General features: G+C 27.3%; 2 protein-coding genes across 5 annotated transcripts in view; both read right to left on the bottom strand.

Annotated features, from left to right (window-relative positions):
* milt (trafficking kinesin-binding protein milt) overlaps positions 1-19,128 on the bottom strand; it is a 48,935-nt gene that overhangs the window by 10,833 nt on the left and 18,974 nt on the right. Inside the window, exon 1 of one of the 4 annotated variants that reach the window (XM_015321958.2) lies at positions 4,700-5,032. The exons of 2 other annotated variants lie outside the window; for them this stretch is intronic. The gene's annotated coding sequence lies outside the window, so the exon portion shown is untranslated. Of the gene's footprint in view, positions 1-1,214; positions 1,687-4,699; positions 5,033-19,128 lie in introns of those variants that run through there. One more of the 4 variants, XM_015321960.2, reaches the window with a different exon arrangement.
* LOC107066897 (uncharacterized) lies at positions 7,270-16,941 on the bottom strand. The gene is made up of 3 exons (XM_089172259.1): positions 16,469-16,941; positions 8,237-9,171; positions 7,270-8,150 (listed from the first exon to the last, which is right to left on the bottom strand). The coding sequence occupies exons 2-3, from the start codon at positions 8,784-8,786 to the stop codon at positions 8,119-8,121; spliced, it is 582 nt and encodes a 193-aa protein (XP_089028385.1). The 5' UTR covers positions 8,787-9,171; positions 16,469-16,941; the 3' UTR covers positions 7,270-8,118.

Raw genomic sequence — 19,128 nt, 5'->3', positions numbered from 1 at the left:
GTGACACGTGCTGAAAAATATAACAAGCATGCTTGTATATATGTATGTGTGTGTGTGTGTACGTGCATCAAATGTTCTTATATTTCCAACAAAAAAAAAAAAAAAAAAACTAAAAAAAGAGAAGCATCGATGTTACGTGTGATAACGATTAGGATTGTTAGCATAGACAAGAACGCAGACGAGTTTTCATTTGATTACAGGTGTAAATGAAGGTAATATAAACAACTTTACGATCTTCTTACATTTTGTCATTTGACGAGATATTTAAGATAAAATAAATAACGCGATATATAATTTATAATTATATAATTATATTAATTGTTCATGTAATATACCAATTGTTTTGTAAAAAAAAAAAAATATTATTCATAATTTATAAAATAAATATTAATTTTTAAAAGTGAGAATATAATTAGTTAGTAATTTCAAGTTGATAAGTAAAAATACAATTCTACTATTTTCTAATGAAATTATTTAAATGTCTTCTTTTATTTGCTATTTTTTTTTGTTCAACGTGTAATATAAAAATCGTATATAATTTATTATTAACTTTATGACGAATAACGTTTCAATGTAAATCTGAAGTTGTTCTCGTGACGAACGCAATAAGAATAAGGAAAATTTGTGGTACTCTCGTGAGAATGACAAAATATAAAAGAAAGAGAGAACACCTCAAGGACACATTGACAACACAATGTTACACCTATTACTACTACTACTACTACTACTACACCTGTGATCATGTCAATTTTATCGTTATCTTCTTCTTAGTAATAAGTCTTATGCAAGTATTGGTTTTAGTACTATATAAATAAGGAAAGAAAAAGAATAAAACTAAAAACAGGACGAATGAAAATATGAATCAAACATGATTACGTATTCTTTACAAAAGAAAAAGAAAAAGAAAAAAAAGCAAAGAATACACTCTCTTTGATTTACAAACATACAATTATTCATACAAACTTTAAGTCACGTGAATTAATGTGTGACAAGAAAGATCTTACAAGAAGAAATAAGAAGAAGAAGAAGATGATGATGATGAAGAAGAAAACTCATCTGGTCACGTCAAAGAAAAATATTAACAGTTTATCGATTTCATGTTTTCTTTTTCTTTGAATCATTTTTTGGATAAAATATAAATATGTGTATGTATATAATTGGATGGATAGAAGAATAATGTGTTTTTCTTTTGATAGGATAATTATAGTACTGACAGGATATGCAAGTGCAGGGTGTGTCGGTTGGCGAACCAAGTAGAAACAATGGCGTCCCTTCGAAACAACTTTTGCAGTCCCAGCAGGGCGCGCTGATTCTAGTTGTTGGTACGTCGGTAGGTACTGAACCAGTTTGCGAATAATATGTCTCGAGACGAAGTACCCTAGCCACTTCGTTTTCATAATTATCCGAAGTTGAATCAAATTCCGATGAAACTGATGAAGTTGAAGGTCTGATGTCCTCGTCGTATTCGTAAGGATCATCATCCTGGGATTCTTCTTCCTCTTCCTGTTGCTGTGGTTGTTGATGATACTGTGATTGGTAATGATGAGGATGACGATGATGAAGATGAAGATGAGGATGAGGATGAGGATGAGGTTGAGGATGAGGAAGATTCGAAGAGGTTGCTTCCTCCTCGATTTCCTCCACCTTGGCACTCCAGTTTTGCTTTTCTGATTCTTCGTCCTCCAGGGTACACCAAAAGAGGTCCTACACGGACCAACTCCAACACCAAAAACTACCCCCATAACCACCATTTCATTACCCAATTCCACCAACCCCATATTAGTTACATTAATCTAACATTTATTTGTATATTGCTATTGATCAATTTGATTTTTTATTAGAAAAATAATTATACTTTTTAACATATATATATTTTATAGTATAATTATTAGGTTTTTATATATATAATTATTTAATAATTGGTCAATTAATTTGATAATTCAATCTTCTAACTTTGATCAAATTAATTAATTATAGATATTGTCTTATTATTCTTTTTTGAAATTGTTTAATATCAATAATATATTGAATATTTTCTTTATCAATTTGATAAATAATAATAACGTTGATTGCTCGAAGTAACCGAGCATATAAAGGTTTATTATAAATAATCATAAATGTAATAGAATATGCGTGTTGCATCGGATTGTAAACTTAAACCGAGTTAATGTTAACGACACAGATATATATATTAGTATTTATTATTTTATGTATCATGGGAAATGTTGTTGCGAGTATCATTCACGATCTGATTATGACGATATTGAATTTCAATATTCGAACAATTTCTTCTTTCTCTCACAGTTATTACTTTTATATAGAAATCTCTTTTGGTTTATTTTTATACTCCATCTTTTGTCTTTCTCTCTTATCTGAATTTTTAATTAAATAACAATTATCTAAAAGTCTTGACGTAATACGAATGACCCTATTTCACGTGATTACAGATTCAAATTACTTTTACTTCCGTGTGGAGTGATATACCAACATGATATCATATAACTATATATATATATATATATGCATATATACTTTTTAGACGATCGATATCGTATGCAATGTAAGAACTGATGCAATTTATTCGCAAAATTAACGGTTTTTGATCAACGATCATAAATAAGATTCAATCATAAATAAATAGATGTTGTTTTTTTCTTAAACGATTTTCTAGTTTACTTTGATGATTTTTAGTTTTCTTTTTTAATTAATAAACTTGTTAAAACAATACCATTAAATTACGAAAGTGATTCAAGTTTAAAAACATGGTCAAATGAAATACATTTATGAACTGTAGTTACAAAGAGAAAAATATGTAACATATGTAATTAACAAATTAATACAAATGTATGTATTTTTTTTTATATTATTTCAAATTAAAAAAAATATTACAAAATTAAATATATAATAAAAATTATTTAATTAGAAAATTTCTTTTTATGACGTATTTTTGTTTAAACAAAAACTTATGTAAATATGTGGCTTTAAATGTGTATGTTGTAATTTTGGTTAACAATATGATAAAAAATAAATATAATAATTTTTAGTTATACTATTTTTGTATTATAGAAAACTATATAGGAAATTTATGAGATTATTAAGCTATGCATATATGTATCATATGCATATATGATAAAAGTATCCCAAAAGAAAACAAAGGTACAGACGATAAAGGTAATTATTGATTTTCTTCAAGAGAGGGTAGTAAGCTCGAGTCTTGCATAAGACTTTGCACCACCAACCAAACTGATAATATGAAATCCATGAAGCCTTTTTCGTATTATAAATAGTCTAGGTATTAAAAACATTGCAAAAAAAAAAAAAAAAGAATCAGTCTGATTAAAAAAAAACTGGTCCTTTTTACACACTAACCAAACTATACGAGTATATACATAACATACACATACATATACATAAATGATCTTTATCGATAATCTTGTAAACTTTTTTTTTTACGTATATCTCTATCAGACTGAATAATAATTTATTATATTGACAGACATATAAAAAAGAGAGAAAGAAAAAAGATGTTAAAGGTTATTTGTCACGTTCTTGGACTCCGCAGTATGAATAAAACAAAACTTAAAAAGAAAACCAAAAAACATTTCAACTTTTTAGCCTCGTTCGTTGCCTTCAAAACAGATCGTCATTCGTTGTGCACACACATATATACATACATTTACTATTTTTAAGTTTTTATGTATATGCACACAAATAGACAGGACACTTACAAAATATGTACTATATTTCATATAATACTCGCAAAACAATGTGCAACAACGATGTCAAGGATCGTCAAGAAACGTTTTTTTTTGTTTTATTGTAATATAACCACCACCTCACGGTCAAGTACACTAAATTGTGCATTTTCTTTTATATTTCTTCACGTTCGATTGATTCTACTACTTTTGTCGTATCCTTTTTTTTATTGTCTCGTTTGTGAAATTCATCGACTATAAATTGTACGTACCTGTGAATATAAATAATCAAACGTATTAATTAAAAATATAATTGAGTTAGTTAAATCTTGCAAAAGTATGAAGAACAACATTTCTTACGATATGCACTTTTTGTTTGTCTATTGGCCTTGATTTCTTATCGTTTCGTTATTTTCTCTCTATAACGTTTTAACTAGTTGCGTAAAACAGAAATACAAAATTATTAAATAGAAGATTAATATAGGAATATATTAAAATTTTTATCATCATACTCTACGAATACACTCATAAATGACTCATACGAAATATGCAAAGCGCATCATCGTTAAATTGACGTTGTTAGTATTATCTCTACTGTCTGAAGATCAAACGAATTAATTCTAATTAATGTACTTTTCAAATGCAGTTTTTAAAAAACGCGCGAAAAAAAAAGCATAAGAAGACGACAGTAAAAATGATTTATTATTAAGTACAGTCATTCAAATAATGCGCGCGAATTTGGAAACTGGGGGAGGGGGGTGACAATTTCAATCCCGCGATTTCATGAGGGGTTGTAATATTACTTTTAATACAAAAACTATCAATAAATTCGACCAATCAGTGTCAATCTTATACTACTCACTGACCAATCAACGATGACAATGACACCCGATGTGACCAAATTATTGCGAGCCGGTGCAACACGCATTACACATATAAATATTTAAACTATGGATATAAAAATAATAAAAATAATAATGAAAAAAATATGTATATATATTTACCATTCAATAATGAAGTATTCGTTCAAAAAGCGATCCTTAATCGCGTGTATTATATATATATTTATATATATATATATATGTATATATATCAACCTTTGAGGATATCGCACTGAAGATTAAAAAAAATAGACATTCTTGAAAAACACTGCAATAACCTTCAAAATAGTTTTAATCGATCTTTTTTGTCAATGACGTTTATTTCTTTTGAGTTTACGATAAAAACTAAGCTTTTTTTTTTCAATAACACGATACTGCGTTAACTGAAAATGATCACTGTTGAAAGAGCTCACATCAGAACGTAGTCCGAGACGTTCAACGACTGGATCAATCCGCCATGTTGCCTTTCAATGTATCCCTCCTTTAAGTTCTTCTTTTAAGGTTACACCTTTCTCACGGCAGATGTCGTTACTTTTCTTTACCGACAGGCCGATATTTTACCGACCGAACAAAAACATCCCATCTTTTTCCTCCTACCTGTTTTTTCACCCTCTTTCTCTTTCTTTTCTAAACGTTCGATAGTTTATTTTACGTTTTTTATAAAAAAAAGAAAAAAGAGAGAAAAAAATTTGTTTATTTTAAACACACTTTACTGGTCTGAGAGTTGGGTATTATAAAAATAATTTTATTGGTTTTTTTTCTTCTTCCTTCTCTTGAAAGGGCGTTCACAGGTCGATCTTAAAGGGCTTAAAGAGAATATACAACTTTATGACCTATTGCATGTATGCCAACCCAACACCACGCGCATCGATCCATTCAACGTTCAAGCTGTTCCCTGACATTTTGTTATGAATGAGAATCGCATACATGAAAATAGATCGGATATATTATACTAACCAGCGATAAAAAAAAAAAAAAGAACTTTGATTTATATGTGCCAGCTATTTTGGTATCGATGAAATAAAGAATTCTTTTCTATTTTATTTTCTTCGTTTCCTTCTTCTTATTCTCTAACTAATCTAAGAATATTTTCGTATTTATACAACTTGGCGTGTTTAAATTTAGATCTTTTGTAACAAAGATAGTATGATTTTTAACGATGATGATGATGATTATTATTATTATTATTATTATAAAAATACTATACAATCTTTTTATTTTTATAACAAAATAATTATTTAATTATAACTCGATAAGATGTTATTTTGACTTCGCGAAATTGTGGCGGGAAAAGAATTTAAATTTGTATTCTGAATCGATCATATCAGTTCATTGTCCCTAAAAGCCTCTTTTCTAATTTTAACAAAACATTATGATTATTATTATTATGTCTATATTTTCTTTCTTTCAAGTCGATACACACGTAAAAAAACTTGGCATAGCAATCGATATCGATCATGTAAACGTTAAAAGAACGCGAGCAATGACGCGCGTTTATTGACACTATCTATCTACTTACAATAAACATTAGAAAAATGGTGTGTGAGAAATTGATTTATTATTTTCTTGTAAAATAAAGAAGAAATTTTTTTTTTTACGTAAGAAATATATATGAATAAATGTATTCCGTACAGAAAACAATTATATAGTAGAATATTGTAAAAGAGGAAGAAGAATAAGAGGAAGAAGAATAAGAGGAAGAAGAAGAAGAAGAAGAAGAAGAAGAAGAAAAAAAATTAATGACAACGATTAAAGCTTGTGTGTGTGCAAATACGATTCGTTGAAAAAGATGAGAGAATCAACGTGATTGGATTAACGGGAGTTGAACTTCGTTAAATTGTAATAGCAAAAAAATAATTGCGGGAAATTCATTCTTTTAGAAATAGAATAAAAAGATATTGAAAGAATGAAAAGCGAAGGAAAGTAAGAAAGAAATAAACAGAGAAAATGTTTACTTGGAAGATCCGAAAGAATAATAATAAAAAAAAAAGATTTCTCAAGCTTACAGGAAATATTATAAAGTCGGATTGAATGAGGCAATGGGAATAATGGCGAACGGTAGTTTCTTTCGTCGATATTATTATGAGAAATACTGTTACAATCTTCTTCTTACGACAAAATTTGCCGTGCAACAATCTGACAATTATAAGACAAATTTTTTGAATTGTCGAAAGAAGATTACGAGATGAAAAAAGTTTCTAATACTTTTAAATTATCTACGAGAATTGAAAATGAACATCCACCATTCCGCCATCTTGTAAAAACACAATTGTACAAAAAATAATCAATCAAATAGAACAAAAATGATAAAAAAATCAAGATTTTCGATTTACGATAGTAATTCATGAATCTAATCGTAGTTTCAATATTGATTATAAGACATTCGAGTTCAAGGTCGAACGATAAAAATCTTCTTATAATTCTCCCGAATATATTTTATACGAAGGTGTGTGTGTGTGTGTTTGTACGTGACAGGTGTACAAAAAAAAAAGCGTAATTTAGAAATTTTTGTCTCAAAGTGTTCATACGAAAAAACAACAAGGATGTAATTACTTTATATACATGAATATTCTTCAATGTCACGCAACCCATTCGTCGTATCATAAAATTTCAGGGGAAATCATAAACGACTGAACACAGTACACTATGGAAAAATACTAGTAATATTGTTTATTCATATGAAATGAATTATTGCAAATTTCCATACGAACGAAATTTCAATTTATGACGACACAAAAACCCAGAAGTATTCGTAATATGCAAAATAATAAAGTAATAATATGCATAACAATTATTACACGCGTGTGTAGTGTATGTGTGTGTGTAGGGATGTGTAAAAAAAAAAGATTGATAAAATTTAAGGAAAATAATTGAGACAGAGACAAATAATACGCGTTGTTTCGTCACTCAGCGAGACGACGTAGTGCAAGTTACAATTACACGGTTAGATGAGCACAGAATTACCACCTTAACATAATCGTAAGAGAAAATCGAAAACATTTATTTTACCATTTGCTATACCTAAGCTAAAATCTTTCTCCAACTTGTCTTTCCTTTTTTTTCTTCTTCTTTTATTTATCTTACTATTTATTACGATTCATTGACGTCTCATTCACTCGAGTTAAATATAAACGAGTTTGTTCAAATATCATCCTAACACGAAATGTCGATTAAGATTTAAAAAAAAATTTAAATTAATTTCAAACGAATACCTTTTTTTTTATCATTCCATTTAATTGTGTAGAATTTTAATCATAGGAATTGAGATAAATTCTAAAATTATTTTATTTTTAAGACTTTGTTTAACCTACTTTAACCCTTTCACGACTGGCGCCGGTTATATACAGCATCTATTAATTATCAGTATTAAATTAGTTAAATAAATTTGCAGTAATTACACACGTATTTAATTTAGACACAAATATAAAGTGTTGTATTTGTTTTACATAGAAAAATATACAAAACTTCAAAAATTTCCAAAATATTAAATCCCTTAACGTTTACGTCGTACACCACAGTAGTTCCAGCATCGTGAAAGAGTTTTATAATAAATACAATAATATATTGTATAAGACTATAAACAAACAAAAATAAACAATTATTCCAATTTCTTTTTTGAAAGAAAAATCGCATGATAAAAATCACAATAAAAAATCCTACCTCGATTTAACAGAAGCGTACGAATAACTCTGATGTAAATCCTGCCATATTTCGTCCTAGCAACGTGAAAGAGAAAATCCGATAGATCACCGTCACCTTCGTGTATGTCAGTTTCGGCTAAAACTTCTTTAAGAACTTCAACACGTTCCTCAGGTGTACTTTCGTCAGGTGGTCCAAGTTTTCTTTCCAAATATTCAACGACACCAATGTCGTCCCATAACAAATCATCTTCTTTATCATTTATCTTATTAATTTTTTTCTGTATATCATCTTTTCTGATACTACCCCTTCTCCTATCATCCCTAGTTTCTCGATAACTGTTAGTAGCATGATCAACAAGGTCATGTCCCGACATATCCAATCCCGAATAAGAAACGTCCAATGCGAGACTCTCGAACGTTGATTCGGCAGTGGTGGTGGTGGCAATCGGTGGTACAAACCATCTTGAACCACCACCACCACCACCACCCACCCCATCTTTATTTTCATTTGATGGTGCAGGTAAATTCACTTTTTTTTCTTGTGATTCACTTATACTCGTGTCGTTCATGTCCTCATGATCCAATTTATTACGTTTATCGGGATTTTTAATTGATCCTTCGTTTTTTTTTCTTCTTCTTCTTATTCTTTTGATGAGGGTGTAAATTATGTCTATTTTTGTTTATTTAATATCACTGATAATATGCGTTTAATAATTTTGTTGTTGGTTTAGTTGTAGTTGTTTTTATTTTATTTACATTACTTTTTTTATTTACAATGTTTAATCATTATTTTACAGTACACTTGGTTTTTTTATTCACAGTCCCATCGGATGATTTTTATCATTGTTTGTTTATTAGATTTAAATCAAACGATTTTAGCAATGTTTTTTTTTAATTGTCTTTTGAAATCGAGAATATTCGATATTTTTCTCCCCATTTGAATTTTTCCTATTTCTTTTTTTTAATATAAAATTAAAATAAATAATTATGGTTTAATTAATAGAAGATTTTAATTTGATCTAAAGATTATCACAAAACCGGTAAAGTAAGAAGCATTGGGTTAGGTTCAATGAACTCTATCGGAGAATCGAGAATTCGAAAAAGAACAAATCCTTGATCCTAACAGGATACGCATGATAACGGAGAATCTGAAGGAAAAACCTCTCACCCCAACTATTGGTGTTGCATCGATGCAAACAAATTCAATGAAACATAATTTGTATATACGGTGTATATACAAATTTGTTATATGTAATTATGAACAAATATATAATAATAATATAATAATAATAAGAAAATAACTAAAAAGTTATTTACCGTAATATATAATAATTACAAAAAAAAAATACATAAATATATGCAACGTGTATTAAATTAAAAATCTATATAATATATAATATTAACGCACTATTAATATATTATAATAATTAATTATAATTAATATATAATATATTATATAATATTAATAAATTTATTATTAATAAAAATTAAATTTATAATTACATTAAATTAATATTAACTTATTAATATATATTATATAATATAATAAATATAAAATAAATATAATATAAATTAATTTAAACGAAAGAAACAAAATATTATTTTCTCTCACAAATTAAAAATCATCTAACTCAAATAATAATAATAATAATAATAATAATTAATTTTAATTACTACGAATAAACGGGAGTCACGAATTTTGGTTTAAAATACTTTGAATACAAAATTTAACATCCTAGTTCGTTGAAACAATTATTTTAACATTTTCAAATTGTTGTTACTACTTTCACACACTCGTTCGATAATAATTATTAACGTTATTAAATCACTGTAAAAATATATATATATATATATATACATACATACAAAGAGACAAAAGTGTGTTCCTTATTGTCTTTTGATGATTGTTAATTAAAATAATTGCTTTTGCCTATGTACACAGGTTGGAAAGTAGAGATTAATCAGTTCTCATTGTAAGAGAACAAACTTCTTTCTCATTCATTGAATAATTTAGTGAATACAATACAATGTTGATGAAGTTAGTTGAACCGTTCGATCGTATCTAATAACCGTGGCATCTTCTTTCCGAATAAGTAAGATCAAAATTACGTCAGGTGAAAGAAGAAAGAAAAAAAGAATCGTTTAAATCATTTCGAAGCTAATTATTTAATTTCTATACTTATTTTTTCTTATTTCAGATTTTTATTTATCATATTTTATTTTCTAAACTAAAAATTATATATATATATATATATATATATATATATATATATATATATATATATATCTTACTAATTAAATATTATGATTATTTTATATTTTATATATCTAATATTAAATTTAATATTAAATATTTAAATTAAATTTTTAAAATTAATTAAATTTTGTTTTATAATACACTTGTTAATTAAATAATTAAATATATTTAAATTGAATTTTAAATTAAATATTACTAAATATTAAATTTTCTATAAAAATTATTTATTATAAAATAATTTTCAAAAATTGTATAATTAAATAATTAAATATTATTAAATATTTAATTTTCTATAAAAATTATATAATATAAAATTATTTTTAAAAAATATTTCATTTAATATTATTTCATATCATAAACTAGATATGAGTTAAACTCAAACACACACAAATAATACATACAAATAAATATCCTATACTTTCCTATATATATAAATATCTTTATTATCATAATATATATATGTGTCAACTTTCTTTATCAAAATTCTACAGTCCAAATTACCAGTTAATAAAGTTAAAAAATAAGCATGACGTAGTAGTACACACTCGTTTAAAAAATGCCAAGGTCAATAGGCTAATCGTAAGATTAGAAACGTTAAATAACTCAAATACGAGAATGAATCAATTGTGTTACACTTTCTAACAAACAAACAAACAAAAAAAATATGATAAATGATTGTAATATAAATTTTTGTTGTTTAGCATGAATTTTGAATTTAACTATGATTACAAAGAGACGAATGAACATGGCTTTCTCATTCTTGTTGTTCTTCTTAAACTTTATTAGCACGTTCCTCTTCCTTTCTTTCCATTTAAGACGATGCACGATGCATTCTATCAGGTGACTTCGTGTTTATTAAGTGCTAAGAATTTTCTTATGCAATTAGTTCGATTACTTTTGTTATACTTCAAACGAAGAATACAAACGCACATGTATTCTTGAAACAATAAGTGAAAGAATTTATTTATTATTAATTAAAGAATGTTTGATTTATTTTTGGATATTAAATTATTCCAAATTTTATGAACGCGTGTTGCATTGATTGCAACATTTAAATATCTTTTCTTTTTTTAATAATAACAAGGACGATATTAATTTGTGTACCTTTAATTTTTATTTTTTAATAAATATTTTATTTAATATTTAATAAATAAATAACTAAAATATTAATTAAATAATAATTAAAATATTTATTAAAATATTTAATAATTATTATTATTGATTTTTTAATAAATATTTATTTATTTTTTTTTTAAATACTAACAAAAATGAGAAAGAAAATTTCATCAAATTGATAGAATTTTATTGGATTCTTGTAATTTAATTGATTAAATAATAATCGAAAAATAATACGATAATTTTTGCACATATATATGTTTTTTTTTTAAATTTTTTAAATTTCTTTTCTTAATTCATTAAAATCGATAATAATTCTTATCATTTCTCGTACAATATTATCAGATAAAGTCAAACGCTATCATTCTTATAAGATGCTATTAATTACTAAAAATATAATAATTATTATTTCTTTTTTTTCTTTTTCTTTTATTTTATGTTTCATTTTTTTAATGTACGCGTTGCGTGACAACTTCGTGAAAGGATAAGAAAAAAATTGTTGCCGTTATTGTTGTTCATTGTTTTCTTCTTAAAAAATATAAATTGTTCACGCGTCTATTAATCATCGATTGATGATGATGATGATGATTAGGATGATTCAGATATCATCTACGTGACTCTGACGATAATTAAAAGTAAGACAAAAATTTGTGATTACCACAACGTATGTTACCACAACGATTCCCGCCACGTATTGGCGGGAAATTCAAAAGAAAAATTTACTTCTTCGAATTTTGTAAAATAAATTTTCCTTTTTCATCTATAATCTAAATTTTATCTTTTAAATTACAATATATATATATATATATAATGCATTAAAGGGATAATTTAAGAAGCCAATAAAAAGTAATATGAAATATTTTCGTGAAAGTATATTGGCAAAAGAAAGTTACGAATTATTTCGATGGGGTCCCTTTTGTAAAAGAGAGGTCCTCTTCCTCCTCCCTCCTCTCCAATCGAGAGGAATATGCATCCGTTTTCGAAAGCTGAATCATTAATCTCTTTCTCTTTTTTACTTGAAACATTTTCCTTGAAGGGATACCTTTCTCCGATTAAAAAAAATAAAAAATAAATAACTCCCTTATTTTCTCCAACAACTTTTTTGTATATATGTTTATATAAGTATATTGATGTATAATATATGTATGTGTATACATATATATATATATATATATATATATATGTATTGAAGATGGGTATCTTATAACCAAAAATGGTCCCAATAAATGTATCACATCGGAAAGAGCGAAAGCAGGTAGTAGTTCCACCTTTCAACGGAAAGGTGAAGATTGATCGTTTTCAATGTTCATTAAAAATCATGTCTTCCAGTACAGAAAGAGTTCTATATATATACGAGTATATACATATATGTGTGTTGTTAATGTATGTATGTATGTTGGATTTGTGTGCGTTCCAATTACGTCCAGTTTGATAAACGTTTAATTAAATATCAAATTTGTTTCGAGAAATTTTTAATTTCATCTTTTTTATTACATTATTTATTATTTTATTTATATATATAAAATATATAAAATAATATTAAAATATAATATTAATTTAATAATATTATAAATATATATTATTACATATAAATTATATATATATATAGATATATAAATTTTATTATATATAAATAATATATAATATAGAATATTTATTATATATAAATAATAAATTTTTATAAACACTGTGTGTATATAAACTATGATATATAATATTATATACAATATAATAAAATAAAAAAAAGCTAATTTTATTATAACTTTATTGCATATATGCATTATCACACTAAATACCAACCACACCAAGTTAAATAAATTTAAAAATAAAATATCTAACAATAAATTTTTAAATATTCTCTTTGAAATTTTCATCACAACAAACATTTAAGAATTTAGAACGAAAATAATATTAATAATAAAAACAAAAGGAAAAATAAAAACATAAAAAAACAAAAAGAATCGATTGCCAACACATGATCATAAATATACTCGGACGTAATTAAAAACTCATAATGAGCTGCATATACCGTGTGGCCGTTAATTAGGTTAAATAATCGGAGCGGACGAAAGCCTGTTCATTGACGCGAAGTGGAGTGTGTTACGTTTTCTAATGGTATAATACATACAAACATATACAAACACACACATATACAATATCTCAATATTTGAAGTAAAGCGAGGCTTCATCACACAATGATAAAAACATGTGTCACTGCACCTCGTTATTTTTTTTCTTTTATAGAATTAACCCTTTCTTTTTTTTTCTTTTTTATCAACGAGACTTTACAAATTCATCTATCAATTACTAATACTAATTAACTAAGAATTTGGTTGTTTTTTTTTATTTCTGAAAATTATTTATTAAATTTCTAAAATCGATTTATATTCAATTAAAATTCATAAATAAAAATCAAAGAAAACAATTTAAAACGATTACGTATCATCGATTTTTTTTTGTTACACTTTCTCTTCGTATATTTTATTAACTGAAATAAATCATTGAAAGAAAAAGTAATAAATTATGTTACAGATAGAAGAAATTTATTTGGTGTTAATATTTCAAGTTACCACAAGTTACGCGATTAGATTAATTTCTAATGTTGCTAGATAATTATTTATTATCTTTCATTTCTTATTAATAAAATTAATTCTTTTAATTATTTTTTATTGTAATTATAAAATATAAAAATTATGATAGACATGCGAACAATATACGTCAGAGATAAGAGTAAACTTTTCTTAGAATGTTGTAAATATTTTTTTCTTTTTTTTTTTTTTACATTCGTTGCAAATTCATTATTAGTTCCTGCATTGTTTCTGCCAAATATTTAAGGAAGTGAGAAAAGGAAACGTGTATTATTAACTTTATTATATGATAAAAAAATAATAAAAAAAAATATGTATTAACAATTCAATGTATTTTTTTTTTTTGCAAATTCCTGATTAGATTATTTCCTCAATATGTTGGATAATATAATAAAATATCTAAGAGTTTTCTATTTTAATAAATTCTTTTCTTCAAATGTATTCATAAAAAGGGAAAATTAATAATTCTAATATTAGCGGAATGTTATATATTTTTATAAATATGCATAAAATTATTTAATGTAAATGTGATAAGAGTCTAGAACGTAATTTTAACAATAACTTTCCCCATTTTCTTTCTTACTCTTTCTCATTCTTTTTTTTTTTTTAATAACAATAATAATAAATATGATTAATATGTATTTATACAAGGGAATAAAAAATTAACGACAATCTAACACGAGTTCATTGGAATTAAACTAACATTACCGACACGAGCCATATTGCGTAATTCGAAACTGTCGCGTAACGCTTCATTGCTAATCGTTTGAATGCTGATAGTGGAAGACACGAGGCTATTATTTGAAAATAAAATTAAAATAAGAACACGAAATGGGGAAAAAAAAACAAAAAAGAAAAGACCGAGGAAACTTAACGAACTGTAAAATTTGGACGTGCGCCCCCGCCATTTTTACGCAACCCCTCGGCATTTAATTTCGAGGATAAATAAAACGAAGAAAAATGAAATTATTGAAATAAATCAATTTAAGAGAAATCGATCAAATAAATCTAATTAAAATAAAAAAGTTAATCAAACATTTATTCATTAATAATATTATATAAATTTTATAGTTCAAAATTAATCGAAAATAATAAAATATCGAATAATATCGAAAAGATAAGTGTCTCGATCTGAACACATCTCTTTTATATTTTTTGTATCTAGAAGAGATTCCAGGAGGTTTCTCTCAAGGTCGAGTATGTGCATTACTAAAATGAGGAGGGAGAAAGAAAAATAGAAAGAAACAGAAGTATAAGTGAAAAAAAAGGGAAGAAACCGAGACGAAAATACCTAACCGTTGAATCTCCCCGTCAATGTATCACCAACTTCTACGACCCTCCTTTTAATCTTTCTCGTGCGTATTCGACAATCTTCGTAGTTTTCTTCGGCAGCTGCGCTGCTACTGTATGCGCGCGTCTCAAAGTAAGAGAAAGACAAATAGACATATGGATGATTAGATAGAAAGAGAAAGATAAAAAGTGAGAAAGAGAGAAAGAAAGAAAGAAAGAGATGGAAACGTATCGAGAAAAGTGTTAGCAAGCAAACATAACCTCTCAATGATTTAACTAACATCTACAAAATTCAAAATAAATTCTAATATATATGAAACAAGATACGTTCCTATATCATTAGTTTTTATATATTTTTCTATTTATTTATATATTTGTCGTATATATATGTACATTATATCGAAATATACAAATATAATAATAAAGTTTAAATTCAACTAGAAATATATATGGGAGTATTTCATTTTGAGACGACGTTTGCGCAGCATCCTAGTTTCATCGTTCACGAGGACACGGGAACTGACCTATTCTCGCACATAGCCCAAACCTTTACGATTCTATATAACTGCGATATATATTTCCCGAGTTAATCAATATCTCATTGAAATCTCATTTCACATTTTAATCCTTTCTATTTGTAACCAACAAGTTGAGAAAAATTCGCCTTGAATCCGTGATTATTCAAGCATTTAATCATCGTCAGGAAACTTTATAGATATGAAATATGTAAGAAATTCAATTAAAAAATCAATCAACGACAATAAGAATTAAATAAGATTGAATAATGACAGGTATATATGATAAGAAACAATATAAAAAATAATACACGGTTAACAATTCGAATTTCTCGATTCTCGTATTTCATGCATTATTACCCGTATGACGTATAAAGAATAATTAAATAATAATTCGATTTTTAGTGATAATCTTTAAATTCCTTATTTTTTGATTAATCTTTGTAATTAAATATGTATAATAATCCAGAGGTTGCACTTCGTACCTTTGATAACACAGAATCGTAGAAACACTATGCACTCACAGGAGATAATAATGAGGAATGTAATCAAAGATGCACACTGACGACAACACTACTCGAAACGATATCACTCGAATATTATTTGAAAAAAACACGAAACTTTGAACCGGAGCCGAGGCACGAATGACGACATCGTACCCAGTCGGTGGCGGAAGTGTGACTGAACCGAACACCGCGAAGTTAGCCTTAGCCGAGGGGAGCCGAGGAGCTCCGAGTAGTATCGCGGTTCGCTCCGTTGCACGGCCTGTGATTGGTCGAGCGCGACGCGCCCGGCAACCTCCCTCCTCTCGTGTTGGGAGCGTTGAACGTGTGCACATACCATACGTATGTATGTATATATTTATGTATGGATATGTGTGTACGAATGAACCAGCCCGTATTTTTCTCACTCTCTTTCTCTCTCTCTCTCTCTCTCTCTCTCTCTCTCTTTCTCCATTCTCTTATCGCATCCATAGGAATTATTTTATTTTTTTTTCTTTCACTTATTGTTAGCTCACATAATGATGATGATCATGATAATTATTAAATCGATCATTGATTTGAAAGTGAAACCATGAAATTTGAACGTATCGAAATCTATTCGATTCGATTTGAAATACCATACCAAATATTCAAATATTTGTGCTAATAATAAAAGTCTATGTTGTATTCAATTAATTATAAATTAAGGGATGATTTATTTCTCAGAATTTTAAATAACGTCAACTCGTTGAAACTTTTATACTTAAAAGTTTTAAATTCTAAGGTGATTATTTCAAATTTCCCGCTGTAACTTTACTAAAATTTAATTATTGTCTGAAGGGCTTACTGTCACATAATACAATTTCAAAATCCTCCCCTTTCCCCTACTTTCTCTTTTCCCTCTTTAATATATAATCAATACTCGACAAAAATGTAAAAAAAATATTTATAAATTGCAAACGATATATCGGAACAAGAGATCAGGTTTCAAAATAAAAATAAAAATAAACACTTAAATATATATTTTCATGTATTCGAATGCATCATCAATGCGGAAATGATTGAGTAAGGCAACATCGAGAGATTCGAAGAGATTGTATGTTGATTTTTTCTTATTTTCACTCAACGGATCACGTATATTATTTATTCCCAACTATAATCAAAAAGTAAAACAATAGAATCGAAGTAAATATCGAGAAAAATACAACTAAAACCGAAGAAAGAGAGAGAGAGAGAGAGAGAGAGAGAGAGAAAGAGATAAGAAGGAGCAATCAATTATTATAGGTTATGAAGTTTGAAATCGAGAGAATGAAGGCACATCCCTATTTCCTTACAAACAAGTGGAATGCATACCGCAAAAAGTTACTTTCGATCCGTTATATGCGGGCCTATGTGAGAAAGCCGTGCTCTTTGTAATCAAATCAACCTAACTTATTTTTTTCTTCAATGGAGAACCATCATTCTCACGACGATGCTTTTAATACCCGTGGGTAAAGATATTTACGTTCAAATTCTCCCTTTCGTTAAGACATCTTGTGTTCATTGTTTTTTTTTATCTTTCTTTCATAGGTAAAATAATGAAAGGAAAACTGATCATCAAATCTATTGAGATCTTAATTGGAGTACCGTATTATTTTACAAAAAAAAAAAAAAAAATACAACGATGTTCTTTCATTTATACAAGATGGAAGATACAACATGGCGTCATTGATCAACAGAAAAGAAAATATAAAATGGCGGTTACTGTTGTTACTACACAACCCTCTCTAACAAAAGCAAGAAACAACATATAAAAATAAAAATTACACACGTACACTAATCAATGAAACAATGCAAAATATGGGTGGATTCTTATCTACCACAACAAATGTTGTTGTATTAAATCGTAATAATGTGAACGAAGTTAGCCTTGAATCTCAATTGGAACGTTTATGATCGACCATAAATGTCACCTTTTCTTTTCCCCTCTCTCACCTGAACAAGAATAAACTTTCAAATCCAAGACATTACAACAAGCCCTATCGCCTGTACCGTTAACAAACTAAGTAACATCAAATACCGTTGGCAAACCATTAAAAAATTAAGTTCGACTTATTGTTAACAGTTGATTACACCGTGGAAATGGGGTAGGAGGAAAAAATAAAAAAAAAAGCAAAGCAAAGCAAAAGAAAACAAAATAATCTATGAGAGATAGGACAAGCGATTATGTTTTAATGTTTATGACCACGTTTAAATTCTTCTATTACCGGTGTAAAATAATTTTATGAATGGGGAAAGTCACGTGTGAGTTAGACGAAAAGAAAACGAGAGCGATAAATGAGTTTCGTGGTGGAAGAAAAGAAAAAGGGGAAAGGGGAGAAGGAGGATGGACCCAAGGGAGAGAGAGAGAGAGAGAGAGAGAGAGAGGTAGATGCAAAAAAGGAAAATAATAAAACCGTGCGAACAAAATGTCTCTTTCTTTCTAGGAAATTGTTTGTTTTGTTTTACGGTACACGCTATCTCATTATTCACGATCCGGCAAGTAGTTTTTACATTATTGTGTGTGTGTTGTGTTAGTTTCACCGACAAATTTTGTCTTTTCGATAAAGAAGGGGAAAAGTAAAAAAAGAAAAAAGAAATGAGAGGAAAAAGGTGAAAGGTCAGTGCAGTGAATGCTAAAAAAA

This window comes from Polistes dominula, unplaced genomic scaffold, assembly GCF_049000335.1.
Source record: "Polistes dominula isolate Pdom_NZ unplaced genomic scaffold, Pdom_raw_medaka contig_28, whole genome shotgun sequence".
In the NCBI taxonomy this organism is placed as follows: domain Eukaryota; kingdom Metazoa; phylum Arthropoda; class Insecta; order Hymenoptera; family Vespidae; genus Polistes; species Polistes dominula.
This window is presented reverse-complemented; position numbering and strand designations above follow the sequence as displayed.